At 42.0% G+C, this 20,844-nt stretch overlaps 3 protein-coding genes across 3 annotated transcripts; all 3 read right to left on the bottom strand.

Moving 5' to 3' along the window:
* Window positions 1–207: 207 nt before the first annotated feature.
* Window positions 208–8,592, bottom strand: lmcd1 (LIM and cysteine-rich domains 1). The gene is made up of 10 exons (XM_088309721.1): window positions 8,040–8,592; window positions 7,871–7,948; window positions 7,699–7,774; window positions 7,438–7,589; window positions 4,550–4,635; window positions 3,291–3,546; window positions 2,129–2,278; window positions 1,677–1,898; window positions 1,388–1,606; window positions 208–1,112 (listed from the first exon to the last, which is right to left on the bottom strand). The coding sequence occupies exons 2-10, from the start codon at window positions 7,904–7,906 to the stop codon at window positions 1,002–1,004; spliced, it is 1,308 nt and encodes a 435-aa protein (XP_088165847.1). The 5' UTR covers window positions 7,907–7,948; window positions 8,040–8,592; the 3' UTR covers window positions 208–1,001.
* A 143-nt stretch (window positions 8,593–8,735) lies between these two features.
* Window positions 8,736–14,773, bottom strand: gmppb (GDP-mannose pyrophosphorylase B). Its single transcript, XM_088309722.1, has 10 exons — window positions 14,459–14,773; window positions 13,417–13,649; window positions 13,150–13,230; window positions 12,416–12,464; window positions 11,927–12,069; window positions 11,647–11,805; window positions 11,488–11,566; window positions 10,520–10,647; window positions 10,258–10,440; window positions 8,736–10,169 (listed from the first exon to the last, which is right to left on the bottom strand). Exons 2-10 carry the CDS (start codon window positions 13,543–13,545, stop codon window positions 10,038–10,040), a joined length of 1,083 nt encoding a protein of 360 aa, XP_088165848.1. The 5' UTR covers window positions 13,546–13,649; window positions 14,459–14,773; the 3' UTR covers window positions 8,736–10,037.
* An 865-nt stretch (window positions 14,774–15,638) lies between these two features.
* On the bottom strand, window positions 15,639–20,566 carry pde12 (phosphodiesterase 12). Its single transcript, XM_088307924.1, has 7 exons — window positions 19,655–20,566; window positions 17,687–18,117; window positions 17,420–17,525; window positions 17,149–17,293; window positions 17,002–17,080; window positions 16,430–16,552; window positions 15,639–16,203 (listed from the first exon to the last, which is right to left on the bottom strand). Exons 1-7 carry the CDS (start codon window positions 20,230–20,232, stop codon window positions 15,860–15,862), a joined length of 1,806 nt encoding a protein of 601 aa, XP_088164050.1. The 5' UTR covers window positions 20,233–20,566; the 3' UTR covers window positions 15,639–15,859.
* Between the last annotated feature and the right edge of the window lie 278 nt (window positions 20,567–20,844).

Genomic DNA, 20,844 nt, shown 5'->3' with positions numbered 1-20,844 from the left:
CCAAGAAACGCAGTGAAAAGCTGACATTCCTACCGAGAGTACGTCATCCTGACACACCTTTTTTTAATGATTGTTTTTAAACCCATGATGAACTTCCTCATCTTATAGCCCACATTTTAAAAGCACACTTGTTCCAATGAAAATACATTTTTTGAGATGATTTGACAACATTTGGATTTACATTTGAATTTAACCATGAGCACAACACACATTTCAAGTCCTTTTATTTTCACGATAACAGCAGAATAGGAAAAGATGCAAGCAGAATTTTGCGATATGGAATTTGGAACGACTGAGCCGATATCCTCATGTAGTGCGTGGTGTGTTTGTTTACTCAACTGCAGAAAGACCTTTCAAAGGGTAAAGTAGTAATAATAATAATAATAATAATAATAATAATAATAATAATGATGTGTGTATGTATGTAATATGTATTATATGATATAGTATATACACACACATCTATTTTAAATTAATTTATTTTATGTTTAATTCTATATTTTATAAGAAAATTGTACAATATACCCAGTCTGGCAAGCTTGAATGTCAAATATGAACTCATTTAAACATTTCCAAAGGCCTCGCGAGCATGCGTTCACATCTGGATCACTTCACAGCCGACAATTTACGAGCCGATAAATCAGCCAAACGCGTCCACTCCACAATAAAAGTCCTCTTAAGCGCTCCAAACGACACTCTTGGACACTTGAAAGACTCCACTCTTGCTAAGCAACATACTTGGGGTGTGTGTGGGGGTGTGTGTGTGTGTGTGTGTGAGTATAAAGTACAGTTGTACCTTGACTGACCAAATGAGCTTTCCTCATTGAAATGAACTGAAATGACATGAACGCAGTCCATCCCAAGGCAGAAAAATAGCACTGCCATGTATATTGATATAAGAGAAGAGAATGTAAAGAACTAAATTGGTTCCAAAGAATGTAATGTATGTCAAGGTATCACTGCACCCTGCGAACGTGTGCGTCTGTGTGTGTGTGTGTGTGTCAATGGTGGCACGGCGTATCCAGGCTTTGTCCGCACCTCCAGCAGCAGTAATGATGATGATGCCACGCACGGCCATCTTGTGCCATGTGGAAAGACTCACCAAAGATCAACTGAAGAAATAACAACAATATATACATCCATGGTTGGTAATAAAAATAAAATGAAAAAAATATTTAAAATAAATATACAGCTAAATACATATCAATAATAACTGATTGAAAAAAATCGAAGTAAATTATTCTTAAAAAATGCATTCAAATTAAATACATCAATAGAAAACAATTAATGATCAAATAAAATGACTAAGTCAATTTAGTTATTAAAAAATCAAATTGAATGACGTAGAATATTATTTAAAATAATATCTGGACCTTCGAGTCCTCACCTCATCGCAGCCGGAGCAGCGCGGCCTGACGCTCTGGCAATAATGTCGTCCGCACAGCAGCCTTTGATTGCACCAAAAGTAGACCAGGTCTGCCAATCCCTGGCCACACTCGGCGCACGTAAAACAGGTGGGATGCCACAGGGCGGCGCGGTAACCGGCGCGCTCAGCAAAAACCGCCGGGCTGTCGGATGCGACGTCGCGGCCACAACCGGAACAACGCTGAAAACCAAGACGGGTGACGATATACAAAAAACACAATGATACTTTGACGTGATGATGATGATCTTACGTATTGCGCGTTGTTCTCTGTGCCGTTGCTGGCCTCTTCAGGAGCAGCGGTGCTGTGACCCCCTTGGTGGTCTGCAGCATCCTTGTCACCGGGGTTTTGCTCCTTGGCTTCCCTCTGATTGGTCGCCTCGCTCAGGGCCTCACCGTCACCGGGCAGCGCTACCTCACCCACGCCCAGCACCTCCATTTTGTAGCGCTTCACAAAAAGCAACATGGTGGAAACCTGCGACAATAAACGCATATCAGTTGGAAGGCATCGGTTGACGTTTAAAGGGAAGAGATTAGGGTATTTTCAAAATTTCGTTGCAACATGAAAGATTTTTTGCGACCCTAGCCCTAACGGTTAACTCATTCACGACCAGCCCAGTAAAAAAAAAAAAAAAAAATGATTTTTGACGTCTTTAGCCGTCAATGGCAGTTAATGAGTTAAAGGGTTAGGAATCGTGACCTCACCTCGTTGTCGCAGGCCAGGCTCTGACACGCCATGGGGTCCTGGTCATACGCGGGGAGCTGGCTGAGGAGTTGCCTGCGACGCAGCATTGCCCCCCCGGTCCCGGAGACGGGACGCTGATTCTCTGGGATCAGCTCCATGTACTTTTTGGCCTGTGAATTGGCGAACTCTGACAATTAACAATCGGTCGCCAAACTCTGTGATTTTTAATGTGCCACAGAAGTCATTCACCACGAGAACAATACAATGTTTCCAGATAAGGTAAGAGTATATTACCAAATTTTTTTTTTATTTCCGCAGGCTGGATGAGCTGTGGCACCATACAGTCGCTCACTGGTCACTCTTGGTACTACAACAAACTCATTTATATTTATTCATTATTAGTTCTATGAATTTATTCTCTCAAGTTTAAATATTTATATTTATTTATAGTATGTATATTTATTTATATTATTTATATGTATTTATATTTATTTATATTATTTATTTATTTATTTATTATTTTATATTTTTTTTAATAGCACTGCTTTTGTCTGAATTGATTTTTATCAAGACAGATTTGATGTCCTTTAGGAGCAATCCCGTGGCATTCCACAGGGATCTGTTGTTGAGCCAGTGTTATTTGAGCTTTACTTCCCCCTCTATGAAATATTCTGTACCACCAAAATACTTGTTTCGTATGTTAAGAGTGCATTATAGATATTTAAAAGCAGTACTGTTTACATTTAGCGCTCACTTTCTTAGCCCCCATTTGGTGTATCCGCCCACTGTCTGTGAGGTTATCAGATGGCAGCAGCGGAGTCGTGACTAATGGTCTAAAGTTGCACATGGAATGCTTTTTCATTTTTCAATGAGTAACACGTTTGACTCGACTTGTTGCACCGCAATGATGCTGGGCACCCACCACCTCAAAGGGGAACCCCATCCTCCTTCTCCCACAATCACGCTCACCATTGCAATCGGAGGCGGTGAAACCCGAAACAGACGTGAGGCTTTTTAATGGAAAGCAGACAGTCCAACGAGGAGGCTGCTGCTGGTAAAATCATGTTGCGCTGCTCAAATACTGAATCGAGCTAACGCTGGTAGATTGTGAAGAAACTTATTTAAGGTTCAATGAAGACTTTACATTTGATGTTTAGTTTTTGGATCTGGTAGTTTTCTCACCAATTTCTGGTTCAGGCCGGCGGGCGCCCAATCGTAAGTGGTGGTGCTGAACGTGGGGATCTTGCGCGACACCATCGGATTGGTCACGATCATGCGGTTCCGCTTGTATAGGCGAAGGCCGCCGCCCCCTTTCACCTTGGCCGTCAGGTGGCCGCAGGGCGACTCGGCCAGCAGGCGCCCCATTCGCTGGTCATCGTCGGCGTGACTACCGGGGGCGTGGTCCACCGTGCTGCAGCCGCACGTCACGCACGATTTCCTGGAAAAGAAATGTCAAAGCAAGCCTGATTAGGGTCATTGACACATTCCGTGTTAATTGCAGTGTTCCCCCGATATATCGCGGGGTGTTTTGAGCACCGCCTGCTATTTTGTGTCATTTTAAGATAGTATGTTTTTTGGGAGGGGGTTACAGTCTACAGACACTTCCCTACTGTATGAACATACACTTTATAGACATACGCTTCAGTGCTGTTGAAATCAGTTTTTTAAATAGTTCCCTCCATCTGACTTTAGAGTTGTGCACTTCAAGGTAGTACCAATTCATGCCTGACAGAGGCAGCACTGGGTACTACTGGCAAACGTGTCGCTTGGAAGAAGAACGAAAAAAAGTTTGAATGTGTTTCGGTGTACAGGGTATGTTGAAGCAGCAGTTGGTAGAAGGTTTATTATTACTGTAACATCTCTGCTTATTTCATTTAGCCTGTCTATGGAGTTTTCCATTATACGTTAGCATTAAGCTAGCTGACTTTACCTAGATGAAACAAGATCCATGGTTTGGTTGAACATTTGGGTGTATACATATACAATGTTCAATTCTCTATGTGTTATTATTCTGCGGGTGTGTTCAAGTCGCAGTTTCTTTTCAAAGTTAGTACTATCATTTTCGTAGCTTTGTATCTCATTTCCGTTAACCCATCTAAGGTGTTTTGCATTGTATGTTAGCATTGAGCTAGCAGAATTCTGCCAGACAAAATTGAATGGAACTGATTGGTGTTGAAATGTAATGTTTAATTCTCTTTTTGTTTTATGTGCAAATTTTACAGTCCGCTGAAAGTCACAAACAGCAAAATGTTTTCGATAGTCTACCGTTTCTTGACAGCACAAGGAGAACAGGCGCTAATGAATACTTGTATGTGTGTATGTGGAAGGCTATAACTACTTTGAAGAATGTTTTTTTGTGGATTTTCACCAATTGCCGCATAAAACAAACGATAAACAAGAGGTGACTGTATAAAAAAAAAAAAAAGAAAACGTGACGTCACCTCCAAGAATGTGGCTGCAAACCAGAGCAACCGTCCTTACAAACAAGACACACAGCTGGATTTGATGCACTCGCCTCTCCTGACATCTGAGGGGAGAAGAAAACACACGCGTAAATCACTCATGTTGCTCATTTCTTAATGTCGTTAATGAGCACATTTCAACAATGTCACAAAACACAACAGCAGAATGACTTTTCCGTCAGACTTCGCCAAAGTTCACAAATACACTTATTATTCGTTATGCCCATTTGAAGACTCTAAATTGTCTTTGATGTTTGTGAAATTGATTTTCGGTCCATAATGGGTGGATGCAGAAATGATTTCATTTCCACTTGAAGATTACAGAACGGGCTCTCGAAATGCTCGGATTGCTTTTTCCTTTTCTGGTCCCGAGGGCAGGTCGAGTTGACGGTGATGTTTAATTTTACTTTTAGAATATGTTGCAGGCTAATAATTTTTTTTTTTTTTTAAATGGTCCACCCGTGCCAAGCTGGACTTCGCTTGATTGAAATCTTCTGGCTTAAGTTGTGACATTGGACAGTCTGTCAGCCGCCAGTTTGTCTGTCAACAGGAATTAGTCGACTGGCAATCGGGTTCATCCCAGGGGAGCCTGACGGGCTTTAGGTCAGGGCTCAGGGGACAGTGTCATGTTGACTCAGGAATAGGAACTTAGCACGTCAAAGCTTTTATTGTTTTTTTGTTTTTGAAAATGCTTGGTTTTACTTGAGTTTTTTTTTAGTTTTAATATTAGTTTTTGTTTTTTTTAACAGTAAGCTGTTGTTTAATAAAGTTAAGGACAATTCTCATACTGTGTGACCTTCCTTCTTCCGTACGGACGGCTAGCAAGACTGAAAAAGAAAAAGAAAAATTCAAATCGATTCCGAAAGCTCCTGTATTATATAAATTGGCAAAGACGAAAATGAAAATTTTTATTAGAATAATTAGTTAGTTTTAGTCAGTATTATAAACACAAGACTTAGTTTCAAAAGCATTTAAATTTTTCTTCTATTTTGTTGATGCAATTTTTTTTCAATCTTAATTTTACTTTTCCATTAATTATAGTAACCTTGCCCCTCTGTTCATCTTTAAACCAATATTGAGTTATTTCAAGCCACTGAAAATGATCGGATCGGTCGCCGATCCGAGCCAACTCAGAAAGGCGACGAGGGGACGGCGTCTATTTTTAGAAAGTGCGATAAGAAAAGTTGGACTTGTCCAAGTCATTCCAAACACGCCAACTATGTGACGGAAACGAGCAGGAAATGCTAATGAAATACGAAGGTCAAGGTCACCGAGTCGTATGCCGACTTGCTGTTTGCGATTCTGAGACCAGTCCACGGCAATCATGGGCAAAAAAAAGAAAAAAAGTTTGTCTGTGAAGTGAAGACCAGGCTTCGATCGAAAATGTCACTTCACAATTGCGGCGCTATAAAAATAGTCGGCAATATGAAAAGCACATCTGGCTCAGTGGAGGCTAAATTTGTCATTGTTACGTCTCCAGCTCCCCACAATAAACCTGCGCCTGCGTGTGTGTGTGCGTGTGTGTGTGTGTGTTGTGGGTCTCTTGGATACAAAAGGGGGTTGTAGTTTAAGCCCCTGACAGGTGATACTGATCCATCAGGTGATCACAGATGAACGTCACCATTTGTGTTGAGCTGTCCATTGCTGCTGTTTTTGTAGTTCTCGACTGCATCAGGAGGAGGATTTTTTATTTATTTATTTTTTTTTTATCAGAGATGGCTTTATGTGAACCCCTAAACATATTTTTGATGCTGATTTAAAAAGATGCATTTTTTTTCTAGCACATCAGAATTTTTACATGTTTTCATTTTTTTGGTTAGAAGTTTGACATGTAAAAGTTTGCCCAGTACAGATTTTTGTCATTGAAAAAAAAAATCCACCTCTTGGTTAACCTAACCCTTAAATCATAAAAATGACAAAATACATTACATATTAACGTTGTGACATTATTATTATTAATTAAATATATGTCAAGTGCAAAAAAAATGAGTTCAGATTCAGAATCAGTGCAAAAAAAAATCTAGAAAACTTTTTTTTTTTTAAGCATTATTAACTCATTGACTACCATTGACGGATAAATACGTCAAAGATACATTTTTTTACTTGGCTGGTAGTGAATGAGTTAACCCTTCTAAGGTGTTGATAATCGCTTGAAAACAAATTTATGAACTCTCTCAGGCACTTGAACTGTCTGACAAGTGTGGTAAAGCTCCGCCTCTTCCTCACTGCACGAGAGCCGTGCGGCATTTTGTTGCGTCAAGATTGTCGGCCGTTGGGATGAAATTCAGGATGAACCTAAAATTTACTTTCACCTTTTCCAGCTCATCGTGATTCGCCCTTGAGTAAACATTTGTGCAGTGGCGAAGCTTCAAAGTGAATATTGTTCTCAGTGCAACAGAGAGACTGGAAGTGTCACAGAAAGGATTATACTCATGCATTTGGGGAATCGTAGTTTCTGGGGAAACTCATTTAAAATGAACAAGAAAAAGATTGTTGCCCGTTTCAGTTGAACTCTTTCTATGCATCATATCTTTCAAAATTCCTCTCTGTTGTAAAGTTAAACAAATTCTAAAAGACAGTTTCTTGAAAAACAGTCCAGTGTTCTTCCTTTTAATTCAAGTTTGTTGTTGTGAGCATAAAGGGACCAAAGATTAAAGATGGACTATTGCAATCGGAAATCAATTTTTTTATGACAAGTTGGAATTGGATCAGGCTAAAAAAAAAATTATTACATTTTGGCTTTATCCAGAAATTTCACCCCAAAGCCAAATATCCCAATTTTTTTGTGAGTGATGTATCATACATGTAGTTGGCCCGCACCGCTCTCATTGCCCGATCTTGTCCAAAAAAAAAAAAAATTGTCCTACCTTGGCTGTGTTGTCCATGCTGGCGTCCGTCTCGTCTTGTCTCCCGACCCACACTGAGACTTTAAATTCCTCGCTTGTCAGGCCCGTTTCCTGTCCACTCCGCCCACCGTCACTCTTGCTTCCCCCTCCGCTCTTCTCCTCCTCTGCCCACCCTTCCCAAAAAAAAAAAAAAAAAAAAAACCCGAGTGGGCAGGTCTCCTCACCTCCTGACTGTGTCCCAGCCCGCCTGGCGCTGCAGGAATGCGTTTCCAAGCAACTCACAATGCATGTTGGGCCTTCCAAACTGTTGCTCCCCACAGAAAGTTTGCTGGCGCTTGGTGAGCCAATAACGGGAAGCCTGGGAGGGGGAATAAAAACAATTCACCAATGAAAAAGTTGAAAAGTCCTCCTCTTCCCTGGTGGAGGTAATAGTAACATTGCCTGTCCACTCCACCTCTCTCCATTTGCGTCCTGAACATTGTAACCTCATGAAGTCATCATAAAAGGTCACGAACCACAACCAAAGGTACACCTGCGCAAGACACACATGTAAAATGACTTTAAAATGTATGCACAACAATAAGTGAAGTAAGCAGGAAGAGAAAAATATGCTAAAGGAGAACCTCAGAGATTCAGTGGAATGGTTAGCTCAGCACAAATAAGCCTGCGCGTGTGCTGTGGTTGACCACACATTTCACCAAAGCCACACTGCACACACATGCACGCACGCACGCACACGGACACGTACACACACATGGACCTACGTGGGTGGACACACACGCGCGCATACGCAAACATGCATGGAAAAGGGCAAACGAAGACACGAGACACGTACGTACACGCACACGCACACACAAACTCACCCCTGCAAACACGTGGACACACAAATGCATTTACACTTATTCACACACAAATTCAGACACAAAAACACATAAAAGAACAGCAAGACAGACTCGCACGTGAAGACACGTACAGATGCAATTATAATGTACAGTAACATTCGCACGCGCATATTCAGCCACACAAAAAGACATGAGCCACTCACACGCATGCAGCAACTAACACTTGCAGCAGACGCACGAACATTCATTTCATATTTTTTAAGGCTTCAATTAATGGTATTTCTATTAAATTAATGGCATTTTTACTTAATTATGTTGTGCATGGGTGGTGTATTTAGTGCCCTTTTCATACAGCAAACACGCCACTAAATAAATAGATGCGCATCAAATAAATACAAATGTCATCCAATATATAATTCCATTAAAATTTTAAACAAAAATGGCGCACGATTTTTTTTAAATCGGATATGACACTGATTCAGTTTAATTAGAAATATATTCACATTTAAATATTTTCACATTTCAATGACTTAATGAACAGTTCGATTAATTTTCTATTCCACTTCATTCATTTCATGGGGTTTTATATTCATCTAGGTACAAATACCAGCCCTCGATATCAACTTCATCAAATCATACTCATATAATACAGTAATTGTAAACATATTTTAGCTTCTTCAACGAATACATATCTTAGTATTTTGTTGTTGTTCGTTTTGTTTAAACAAACAAAATAATAATGATAAACCAGCTGACAAATCAAATTGAATGTTGTAAACTTGATCATAATCCATAAACTTGTAAAAGAAAACTGCCCCTGAACGCAACAGAAAAAGGGGCTTCTTTTCTCTTTACTCGAGCACCACCTTGCGGTCACATTTAAAACAGCTTCATTTAAGGCCGCTGCACTTGACTATTTTTTTAGCATGACGAACGTGGAATTAACCGTGTTTTACCACGAAAGGCGATACATGACACCATCAATTAGCCATGATTGTTAATTCGTAATTCAACGCAAAAGACACACAAGAAGATGACATAATGACAGCAGGAAATAAGATACCAGGAAAGTCGTGTGACAAAGCAGTAAAGAAGATACACGGCAAGTGACAGGCCACCGAGGCTGTGCCATAAGACACGCAGGAATTTTTGTGCATTTATAATCAAAGCAGTAATGAGAAAGATAGACAAGGGGTCTATTGACATCTTCAAAGCATTAGAGACACATTAAATTGATGTGATGAAGCAGTTAAGAAGATATGATGGGACATTCACAGGAAGTCGTGTGACGTCAAAGCAGTAACGAAGAAGACACAAGTTACAAGAAAAGCAGTAACGACAAAAACACACAAAAAGTCACAGGTGCAAGATCAAAGCCGCAAAGAAGACACACAAGGAGTTAGGATGTTTAAGCAGGAGACTCCAGAATCACCAAACACGTCATCCCTTGTTATTAAACTCTAATATCTTCTTTTCCATAATTGCTTTGGAAGTTGACCGGAAGCTAGATCACCCCGATGGACTTCAGAGGTTCCAGTGTAGCAGTTACTCTGCTGCCCCCCAGTGGTCGATCTCAACTTTTCTCAGTGCGTGGCAATGAAATTAAGTCCTTACAGCTCCTCTCTGCCACCTCCGTCACGTGACGTTGGTTTTAGCCAATCAGGGGGAAAAATGAAAGTTAGTCTGGTTGTTCAATGATGTTACTGCCGACTTTGGAGTCTGTGTTACAGTTTGGCAGTTCAGTGCAGTTCACAGAAGAAGCCGATAGGGTTTTTGGGGCTACATGATGATACGTGGTTCCGGAACTGACTCGCTGATAGACTTATGTGGCAGGACATTGGCGCCGTTCAGGTAAAGCTCGTCGTTGACGAGCACGTCCTCGCCCAGAACTGTCACATTCTCCATGCGGACCTGACAGGGAGAGGACCAATGAGCACGGGATTTAGTTTTGGCACTGTGCAAAAAAAAATACTATTTCAGAAAAAAAGTCTTGACTCACCCACTGGCCCACTGACGAGCTCCAGCCAACGATGCAGCTTTCCAACCAGGAGTGAGAGCGGACTCGGGCCCCTTTCAGAACTGTGCAGCGCTTGACCCGCACGCCGTCCTCCACCACCACGCCGGCACCGATGGTCACATTAGGCCCAATGGTGCAGTTCTTGCCGATCTGAGCCGTTGGGTCCTGCGGGGCGGCGATCCAGCCAGGACCCGTCAGGATCACATATAACTCAATTCGGGGCAATGACAGACAACAGTCTTACCACCAGAACGTTGCCAAGGAAACCGTGCCCGGTGCGCAGCCTCTCAGGGGCGTGTTGCCGCAACGACTGCAGGTACATGCACATTCCAGTGAGGAAGTCTTTGGGCTGGCCAATGTCCATCCAGAAACCTGCACCCAAGGGGGATGCACATGAGAGGATCATGTGATCATAAAGATGTCCTGACTGGACGAATCAGTCAATCCCTGATTCAACACAACCACCGAATCACGACAACTTGAGTCATGGGCAGTGTTCCAAGACCTGGACAGAGCCCAGGATTTGGTCTAAAGACCGACAAGAGAGTCAGAAACCTTATTACATTCTGGAATGTGGCTATTTGAATCAAGTCAAGGGACTGGACCGGCATTAGATACTTTGACAGGGGTCAAAGACCTGGTTTGAGTCTTTCTGGTCCAGATTTCAGGACTTTTTTAACTCAAGAGAACAGTGTGATTCTGTAGGTCTTTGGCTAAGGATGTCATACTACAAAAAGGTTCTAGTTAAAACTAGAAGAGGGCTAGGTGGTGGTGATCTAGACTAGCACAGATAACAGAACCCTCCAGCTGAATACCAAGTACTCATTCTCGTACGGCGCAAACCTCGGATTTTATGTTTTGGTAAAGGTGCTTGGTTCTAAGAGCTTCGGGTGAGATTAAAAAAAAAAAAAACACAAACTTACGTCTGGTGGAGTTGTGAGCTGAGGAGACCAGAGAGACATTGAATAAAAGGTAACAAATAGATAGTTCCTGGATTTTGGGCTTTTGAGTGAAATATTGGCGCTCAACTTAACTGGACCGCCACAACATTTTTGAATACACATTCAACTCTTCAGTGTTTCAGCACCATTTGGAAAACTTCCTGTTCACGACGCTAAAGAGTAAAGTTCTTCACATGAAATAGTTCATTCCCTGATTGAACTCTACTGTGCTACATTAAAGTAGACTAGGAAATCGACTAGTCGGAGTCACCTTGCAGTTCCATGGCATAGAGCTGTCCCTCTTCAGCCATGACAGGGAAAATCTCCTTCTCTATTGATGTCGGTCTCAACTGCACACAAAAAAGGCAGCTCGTTAAAGTTTATGGAACAACAAATCCACACCGACGACGGTAGACGGGTTTTTTCCGACCTGGATTCTGCCGAGCATGCTGGAATTAAAGATGTACATGCCGGCGTTGATCTTGTTGGACACAAACACCTGCGGCTTCTCTACGAAGCGATGGATCCTTCCGCTTTCCGCCTCGAACACCACCACGCCGTACTTGGACGGCTCCTCCACTCGAGTCACCTTCACACAAATGTCTGTGATTATCCATCGAGAATGAAACGCCAAACTGCTAATATCCGGGGTTTAAACAGGATCGAGCTGGAGAAGACTGAATAACATCTATGAGATGTCTCTCCCTCACCACAATGGTGCCCTCCTTGCCGTGGTCGCAGTGGAACTTGAGCATATCTTGAAAGGGGAAGTCACAGATGACATCCGAGTTCAGGACGAAGAAGGGCTCATTGTCCACGTCGAGCAGTTTGCGAGCCAGCGCCAGAGGACCGGCTAATTCCCAAGGTGAAGAATGCGTTAAATTGAATTTTGATCAAGTCACAAATAACAGGGTTAGTCAACAAACAAATAAATCAATAGATGGATACATAAATAAATACATAAATAAAAGAAAAATGAATAATTTTGGCCGTCAACTCTAACTGGATGGAGGAGTTCCTCATGGCTCAATTCCATGCCCCTTTTTTGTCTTAAGGTTGAAATTATACTGGACTAAATATTTAACAACAAGAACAACAAAACCCAAATGAGGACAAAAATTATAGAAAAAAAAAGGAAAATTTCCCCTATTATCAATCAAATAAATGATACATTCAAGGACCTGCTTGTGAACACTCACCGGTTCCAAGAGGCTCCTTCTCATGTGAGAGCGAGATACGAATTCCAAGCTGAGGAGAAAAACAAAGAAATGTTCTGTTTGGGATTAGACATAGAGGCCTTAATAGACGTCTCACCCATCTGAAATTGAGTAAATAAACGCCCTCTGCCACTATTTGTGGAACTAGAGCAAGTAAATATACGAGAAAGCAGAAGAGCTCAAAGGTTGTACTTGCTGAAAAGAAAACTTGTCATTATTGGTGCTTCATCACATGTTTTAAATTATTACATTTATTTTAAACATGATCTTATATTCTGTGCAAACATGTTTTCTGCATTTTCTGTGTCCGTGTTGATACCTCATTTCTTGCCATTTATATAATTTGACAACATTATAGATATTCCATCGCTCCTTCTCATTGGTCCACATCGTGTTCTGTTTGAATAACAGCGCATCAATGTCAAAACCACTGGCAACAAAAGTGAGTACACCGCAGGATGAAAATGTCCAAATTGGGCACAAGTAGCCAGTTTTGCTCCCAAGTGTCAAGTGACTCATTAATGTTACAAAATCTCAAGTGCGAATGGGGAGCAGATAAAGTAAAGAAATGCCAGCAGGAGAACAAATAGAAACCCTCTGCCACTATTTGCTGAAACAGGGTATGTAAATATACGAGAAAGTTGAAGACTCAAAGGTTGAACATAATATTGGAGCTGTTAAATAATTAGCGTGTCATAATAGAGTGTTGAACCTACTCTCTGCTCCTGGACCCTCATTTCTCGCTCCAGCAGCTCAGACATGTAGCTCACTGCCAAGATCACGTGCTTCACCCCAGCCTGGATGCAAACAAACACACATAAACTCAACTTTATTTATTGAGCACTTCAAAAACACTTATAGACATATACATGCATGCAGATAAACACGTATAGACCACACAGACAAATATTTCTAATACACGCACACAGACACACACCAACATTAATGCTCGCTGGCAAAACGAAGCCAGCGTTGAATTGTACCTTGACCAAGGCCTCCACCTGGTGCAAGAGGATGGGCTTGTTGCAGAACTCCACAAGTGGCTTGGGCATACTCAAAGTGAGCGGTCGTAAGCGGGTGCCGTAGCCGCCCACTAAGATCAAAGCCTTCATCTTCGCCGATGTCTTCAAAGACCGTTACCGCGGCAACCGGGGCTCATCAACGACCACTCTGTTGGCAACCTGTTCCACACGTCTCGCTTCTTCTTTGGATTTTTCTGCGAATAAAAATAAAATTAAATACACTTCTTTAACTCATTCACTGCCGTCGATGGCTACAGACGCCAAATATCATTTTTCAAGGGAATGAGTTTGAATTAGGGCGGGGTGAGCAGTTTAACGTTTCCTGCGTGTTAGTTTTCAATAAAGCAGCAATTTCACTTCATTTTAATCAATGTAACAAGTGTTTATGACGCTTGAGTTTGCTAACAAAAAGGTTTTCATTGTCTTGGGTGCTCCCTTGTTTTCCACACTAGCCTGCACCAGCATGAAAAGTCCATCTATCCATTATCCAAATCGTTAATCCTCGTTTGAGCATTTATTTGATTTGTAAAGGACAAATGTTGGCTCAAGTCAGAGAGAGACTGTTGTCCGGATAACATCTCTGGAATTGATGAGAATTCTGTTAGCGCTCGTGGTAATAAAGCGAGTGAAGCGCATCGGTGTCTGCGAGTGCCCTCAACCACATACGAGGGCATTTCGATATGCGTGTCAGGTGCATCCTTTGGGATTTGAATGCAAGTTTTAAAAGATAAAAGATAAAGCTTGCATTGATAGCTAGAAACAAAACAAAGAAGCGACACAAACGGGTAACGATCGTATTGTTTCGCTAAGGCAACTATAAATAAGTTTCAATCCGGATTCCAGTTGCGCATACAGTCCATTTAATGACGCCCCCAGTGATTGAAGGGAGCCAACGTTAGCTACAGTGGCTAGCTAAAATGCTTCCCGTTGTGGCGGAGTGCTTATATTTGTCCTCCCACAGCTCAGTTTGTGTCGTGAAGTGCTAGAAAGTACAACAACTCACGTTTTCAGGTCCACTGATTTTTTTAAGGGAAACGTCCACAATGGCTTCAACTCCGAGTGACACGTAAGAGAGTTCAAATCCCAGCTGGTTGTTTGCCTTCCGGAATGTCCACTCCTCGTCAATTCCAAGAATATCACAACTAGTTTATCCTGTTTTTTATTTCAAAGTAAAAGCAAATTTGCACAAACATAAGACTCAACGCAAATTACAAGCCGAAAGAGAAGGAATGTTACCTAAAAATACTTCCAAAGAAACATAAATCCACATTATCATGTATTTATTTCTCATTTAGACCTTTATGAGGTTCGCTTTTTATCTTATACAGTGTCATTACACAGCTTCCGGTAACTATATTGGACGTAATGATGCGTTGGAGATTGTAGTCATCGATTTTGGGGTGTGTCATCACGGATGGCAAAAATCGTATATTTTTTCTCGTCAATTACATAAAAAATGACATTGATTAATGCCATCCATACATATTTCTTGACTAAAATAGAATTGAAGAGTCAGAATTGCCTAACGGAGCGCATGAATTATGATTTAAAAACATTTTTATCCATCACCCTCTCAACGAGCAAATGGTACGCTGAGTCCGCCCCTTTGCCACTTTCGACCAATAGTATCAAAACAGCGTGGCGACCTACAGACTGTCGTAACCACGTGACTAGTTAACGCCTCGGGACACCTTTCAGTAAAAAAAACACATTTAAAGCACAACAAAAAATTTATTTATAATATTCTTGATTTTAAGAAATAAATTTCAATTGTCCATCCCTTATCCAAACTACTTCTTCTCATCAGGGTCGTATCTAATTCATGTGAAAAAAGTATTTTACCTGCAGGTTAACATGGAGCTATTGAGGCAGAGGCAGTTAATTTTTCTTCAAAAATATATATTAACTCCAATGAATTCTTGATAATGGGGATGGGGCACCCCCAATAAGTTTAGCACTCAAAAAACAGATACTGATGCCACCGCATCAATATAGAAAAAAATAGATTGATAAAACACAGGCCAACAGGTTCACAAGCATATTCAGGGTTGCAAGGGTCCATTCATACACACGTAATAATCGACAATAACTACTGGTATGCTTGGCATTATTTATTTGCAATTTTCAAAATAATTGTCTATTTCTATATATTTTACTTTTTTAAAATAAAAAGACCACCCTGGTAACACTAAAACTAATTTATTTTCAGTACAATTCAAATACATTTTCTTTAAATAAAAAAAAAAGAAAAATGCATTATGGTTAATATGTTGGGGATTATCATCCCGAGGAAAGCATAACGGAAGGACCCAAAGACTGAAACAAAAAAGCAGCAATTAAAATGACTTTACTTTTAATAAAACCTACCATTCCAGTCATTATGATTTTAAGAAATCTCTTGTATTCAGGGGTCCCAGCGTAGGTCGCAGACCAGCGCGATGTGGTCCGACGGGTGGGCCACGCTGGGCAGCGCCGTATAGGTGGAGACCAGGTGGTGGGCCGGCATGGGGATGACCTGCTCCACCCGCATGCTGTGCGGCTGGATGAAGATGTAGTCCAGGCAGCCTTGGAAGCCGCCCACGTAGTTGGTGTAGGCCAGCGGGCCGCAGGCACTCAGCAGGGGCGGGAACGGGGAGATCAAGTCCATTGCCAACAAAGACGACGGCGAATCCTCCTCCTGAGGACCCGACCTACTCCAGTCGGCATGCTGCCGGGATAGCGAAGCCTCGGTGACCAGCTGGAGGACGCCTGAATTGGGACAGGAAAAACCAGCGGCACTCAGAACAAGGCGACAAAAACGGTAAGTTTAGGATCAACTGGTTCTGTCAGCTTGTTATTTTTAGGAGACCCGTTCACACTAACTGGAAGAGATGCAGTCAAGTCAATCAACAGCGAGAAGAAAGGGAAGAGAAGGTCCCCAACTAAGTTCCAGTAATACTTCTGATTATTATGCATGCAAGGTGTTTATAGTTACCCGAGCTCGGTGAGGAGTTAAAGTCACCGCAGAAGACCAATGGTGCTCCCGGGGCCACCTCGCCAATCACATGACTCAGGTGCCGCAGGGCCACGGCCATCTGGACCAAGCGGACATTACCGCCTACAAAGAAAAAACAAACAAACAAAAAAAAAAGATAGTAGTTGCTACTGTTTTGTTTAGCAACAAAGTTCAAATGGGGGCAATAGTAGAACGTCCAAACGGAAAAACACACTATTTACGGGCCTCTATTGTAGCTGCTGTTTTGGTTAGCAACATAGTTCAACTGGAACTGTTAAATGACCATATGTGAACAAAACCTTTTATGAACTGCAAAACAATTACACAGTTTTTCCGCTTGAGTGTTTTTGGAAGGCATTTTAGAGACTGTTGGCTTGTGTTTTGGTTAGCAAATGACGCAATACATGCTTTGTGTAAAAAAAATAAATAAAATATAGCGTCTGAGGTGAGATTTACTGTTGGCACTCATTTTGGCTTTCCTAATGGTTAAAGATGAATTGAATGAGTTTTTCTGTGTCAATCTGTGCTGCTGTTTTGGTCAGCGACTGTACCTTGAGGGTGCCAGTACAGGTGCGTGTTGGCCACGCACACCTTCCTGCCTGCTTGGTGGAGGTCCTCCAGAACGGTGACCTGCGCAGACAAGATAGCGTCAAATAGTGAACAAGCGCAGCGTGTCGATTAAGACGCTGGTTCGAGACCTGCAAGGCGGTGGAGCGCTTCACGATTTTGTCTCTCAGGGCGTCGTTGACTGAGACCCGCTCCAGCAGCTCGGCGTGGACCGGGTCCGATGTCAGCGCCTCGCTCAGCGTGATATCGTGGCAACTTAGCAGCTTGAATCTTGACCTAATGGGGAAAAAAATATGTATTGTGCTTGTCCTCTTTAGGGTCACTCACTGGGAGACAATTTCGAAACTTGAATGAAGCTAACATGAATATAAAATATAAAACCTCACGTCTGATCAAACAAACCTGCGGTAGAAGGTCGCCAATCCTTCATGTTGCTTCTCTTTAATCTTAAAGACGCCGCCCAGGCCGAAAGCATCGAGAGCTGGAGTCAGACTGTCCAAAAACACCCCTGATTATGTAAAAAAAAAAAAGCGCACTGAATTGACAAGAATTTACAAAGGCAATGATTAAACTATATGGAAATAAAAGCATAGCTAAAAAATCTCGCTAAAATTGTAAAGCAGCAAAGTCTCCCCAAAGCATCCGTAATTTATAATCCAAATTTATCACCTTTGTCTACCTCCTGCAGACAGACGACATCGGCGTGATACCCGGCCAACTCCTTCTTGATTAGGTTCTGCCTGTAATCCAGCTGCAGGGCGTAGGGGGCGCAGTACGTGTACAGCACCGTCTTGGACAGCTCCGTCTGCGCGTAGACGTCGGCGAGGATGTTGTAGGAGACCACGCGCAGCGACGGCCACGCCGCCTCCTTGGCTGTGTACGCGTGCCGCTCGTCGAAGGTGCATGCGCCCGGCCCGGCCTCCACGGCGCCGGCGGAGAGCAGCTCACCGGGTTGCCCGTCGCGCCCACCGCCGTCTTTAGGCGTGCAGTAAAGTTTGAGCCGGCAACCGATGTCCTGATTGGATGGGACGTAGACTCGGGTGTGGCCAACTTCGGCCCAGCCGACGTCTTCCGCGCTGCCTTCACCGGCGGCTTTTGCACTGAAATCGCAACAAAGGTGAGATGAATGAAGACAGTCGAAACTTGGCTTTCAAATAACTTTTTTTTCTGCATGCAAACTATCACTTAGCTGTTTTTTTTTTAAACTAGGAATAGACAGAAAATGAGAAAAAATGACTCATTCAGCCGAGTAAAAAAAAAAAAAGGATCATTGGCGTATTTAGACGTCAATGGTAGTAAATGAGTTAATAATAAAAAAAAAAAACAATAAAACACTAAATCAATAGTGATCCTAAAACTATCAAATCTCTTGCTGAGTTGAAAGCCAAAGAATAAAAGTGTGTTGCCTAATGTTTAGTCAGACGTCATTAAAGAAAAGATGTCAATTGTCTCAGAAAAAAAAAAAAACATTTTTAAACATTTGAAAAGTTAATTCAATAAATATGATTAAAGACTTTTTAACCAAGAGTTGGAGCTTGAATTTACTTTCTTTAAAGCCAAGATTAGTGTCTTTTGTTGAGAACAAATATTAACCTCCTTGACGACTAATAATTTGTAGCATCTCTGAAAAAAATGCTAATGTATTTCTATCATCTTTCAATGCGAAAATATAATTTTTTTGAGTTCAAAGCACAGAATGAACCTCACAATTAGCATTAGATTGTTTGTCCGTAAAAAAAATGCCAAGGGCTCACGTTAAGCAGTTAATTGCCAATTCCAATTTATGTTTAAATGTAAATTACAAATTAGTACTTAACCAAAACAAATACCGGTAATTCACCCGTCTGGTATCTTAGTGATAACATCTGAAGCAAAATGGCACAGATGCACTAATGAAACTATATTGCAGTGTCATAACCCTTTAAACAGCGGACATTTAAACACAAGCAGTGCAGCAATACATGCAAACAAACAATGTAAAATTACTTAAGTAATATTACAGTATCTTTATAGATTATAGCTGTCTCTCAGCCAAATGAACAGGTGAACAATGTGGAAACTTGGAGATCTTAGCTTTGATTCTTCTTTTTGTAGCAAACACTCAAAAATTAAAACATGAATAACGTAACAGTAAATGCAAAAAAAAAGTGAAAATGATTAACTTTTACCTTTGATCCTTCGCATACATTGTCTTATGCTTGTGGTGGTTGTTTCCTGCGTGGTGTCCTGAAGCTACTGTTGGCCAAGTCTCTGAGGACCATTCCAGACCTTTTAACTTTATTCTATGTGACATCATCGCAAAAAATAAATTGCTCCTAAAGCTTTGTCATGTTTTGCGAGAGTGACTTTGTAATGGTGAAAAAGAGCACATCACTTCCAGTTGGGTTCATTTTGATTACATTTGCTAAATATTGAAACAGTGTCTTATTGGGACATAGCATCTAAAATGTTATGTAATTTATTTTTATATTGTGATAAATGTCAATACAGTACTATATTTAAGTGTGGTGCAGTTGTTTTAAACTTTTAAGTACATTTGCAATTGTTTAAAATTGGTTCAAGTCTAATTTTCATTAACTTTAAAGGACAATTGCATCTGTGGGTTCTTTGGCCTTGGTGGAGGTCTGCGCCAGTTACCTGGAGTTCGGGCTCTTCTCCTTGTACCACGTAAAGTCACAGTGGTCCAGCTCTCCGAACTCCATCTCCAGCTTGGGACACACGGGGAAGCCAGCCAGCAGCGAGGCCGGCAGCTCGGCGGTGGTGAACGTGGGCTCGTTTCGGCGGACCGAGTAGCGGACGTCGCCCAGCTGCAGCACGGCGCCGTCCCGCCACGCCTCCGCGTTGAGCACCGTCTCCGGCACCTCGGTGCCGCCCATGTATAGCTTCACCACGGCGGGCTCCGGAGTGTCACCCCCCGCCGGTTGCTGCCCGGCGTTCCTCTTCGCCTTCTTTGCCTTGTTTTTGCCTTTCGCGAGGGTGCAAGCGATGCGGGACAGGAGCTTCCCCAGCGGTTCGTCTTGCTCCCGCTGCATGTGCTTCTGGCTGCCGTCCACGCGGAACGAGATGGTCATCTTGGACTCCCCGACGACGCATCTCACCGCGGCCGGCTCCATGGTGCCGAGGAGGCGGCGCGCCCGGGTCAAATGCGCCGACGACGAGGCGGAGAGGAGGCGTCGGTGAAATGGAAGGAGGGCAGCAGTGAGCTTTTTGAACATGAAGCCGGACGTGGTGACTTCCAAAGCCGGACTAAAAAGAACTCAAATGTACCGGAACTAGCTAGAGATGACCGCAATGGGGACTGTCTGCTTCCCGGTGTCACCAGCAAGGGAAAGTGCGGATTTCGTTTGTTTTAAAGCGAATTAACACACCATTGAGGATAGTACATTCACTTTTAAAATATTACTAAAAATGACTAGTATAACCAATACTAACGAAGCTATATGACATAAATTGCCGTTAAGCGATCGTCAAAAGTTATGACGGATATTTCTCTACGGATTCTGCAACGTGAGCATCCTTATAAAAAAATCTCTACTGCGCCCTACTGGTCGGGGGAGAAACTACAAAAGCGCTGTATCGACCGGGTTCTGTTCTTGCTTCTTTGGGACACAAACAACAATTTTCTGGAAACAAAGTACTTTACTTTTTAAAGAAAAAAGTTGCTACTGGTCAGAGTACTTTTCAATAAAAAGGACATCATGCTGTTGTGAAATGTGCTACATAAAGTTGTATTGTATTGTATTTAAGAAAACAAAGGCAAACTATTCCTAAAAAAAAAAAAAAATTTTCACCAAAGAGTATTTTCTTTTAATTTTAAAAAAGTTTAA

The sequence above is a fragment of the Idiotropiscis lumnitzeri genome, chromosome 11 (assembly GCF_059441095.1).
Source record: "Idiotropiscis lumnitzeri isolate Australia: NSW breed Sydney's pygmy pipehorse chromosome 11, RoL_Ilum_1.0, whole genome shotgun sequence".
In the NCBI taxonomy this organism is placed as follows: Eukaryota; Metazoa; Chordata; class Actinopteri; order Syngnathiformes; family Syngnathidae; genus Idiotropiscis; species Idiotropiscis lumnitzeri.
The sequence above is the reverse complement of the archived record's forward strand: the minus strand, read 5'-3'. Positions and strand labels throughout refer to the sequence as shown.

Bases quoted from the DNA above. Each gene is read 5' to 3' on its own strand.
- pde12 (XM_088307924.1), bottom strand. From the start codon at position 20,232: ATGTTCAAAAAGCTCACTGCTGCCCTCCTTCCATTTCACCGACGCCTC. The intron at 17,526-17,686 runs GTGATAAATTTG...TTACATAATCAG, and splicing joins TCTGCAGGAGGTAGACAAAG to GGGTGTTTTTGGACAGTCTG. The intron at 17,294-17,419 runs GTTTGTTTGATC...TTTCCCCATTAG, and splicing joins TTGGCGACCTTCTACCGCAG to GTCAAGATTCAAGCTGCTAA.
- lmcd1 (XM_088309721.1), bottom strand. From the start codon at position 7,906: ATGAGGTTACAATGTTCAGGACGCAAATGGAGAGAG. The intron at 1,899-2,128 runs GTGAGGTCACGA...TTATTGTCGCAG, and splicing joins GCCTGGCCTGCGACAACGAG to GTTTCCACCATGTTGCTTTT. The intron at 1,113-1,387 runs GTGAGGACTCGA...TTATTTCTTCAG, and splicing joins GCTGCTCCGGCTGCGATGAG to TTGATCTTTGGTGAGTCTTT.
- gmppb (XM_088309722.1), bottom strand. From the start codon at position 13,545: ATGAAGGCTTTGATCTTAGTGGGCGGCTACGGCACCCGCTTACGACCG. The intron at 12,070-12,415 runs GTGAGTGTTCAC...CTTGGGAATTAG, and splicing joins GAAGGAGCCTCTTGGAACCG to CCGGTCCTCTGGCGCTGGCT. The intron at 11,806-11,926 runs GTGAGGGAGAGA...ATTTGTGTGAAG, and splicing joins GCAAGGAGGGCACCATTGTG to GTGACTCGAGTGGAGGAGCC.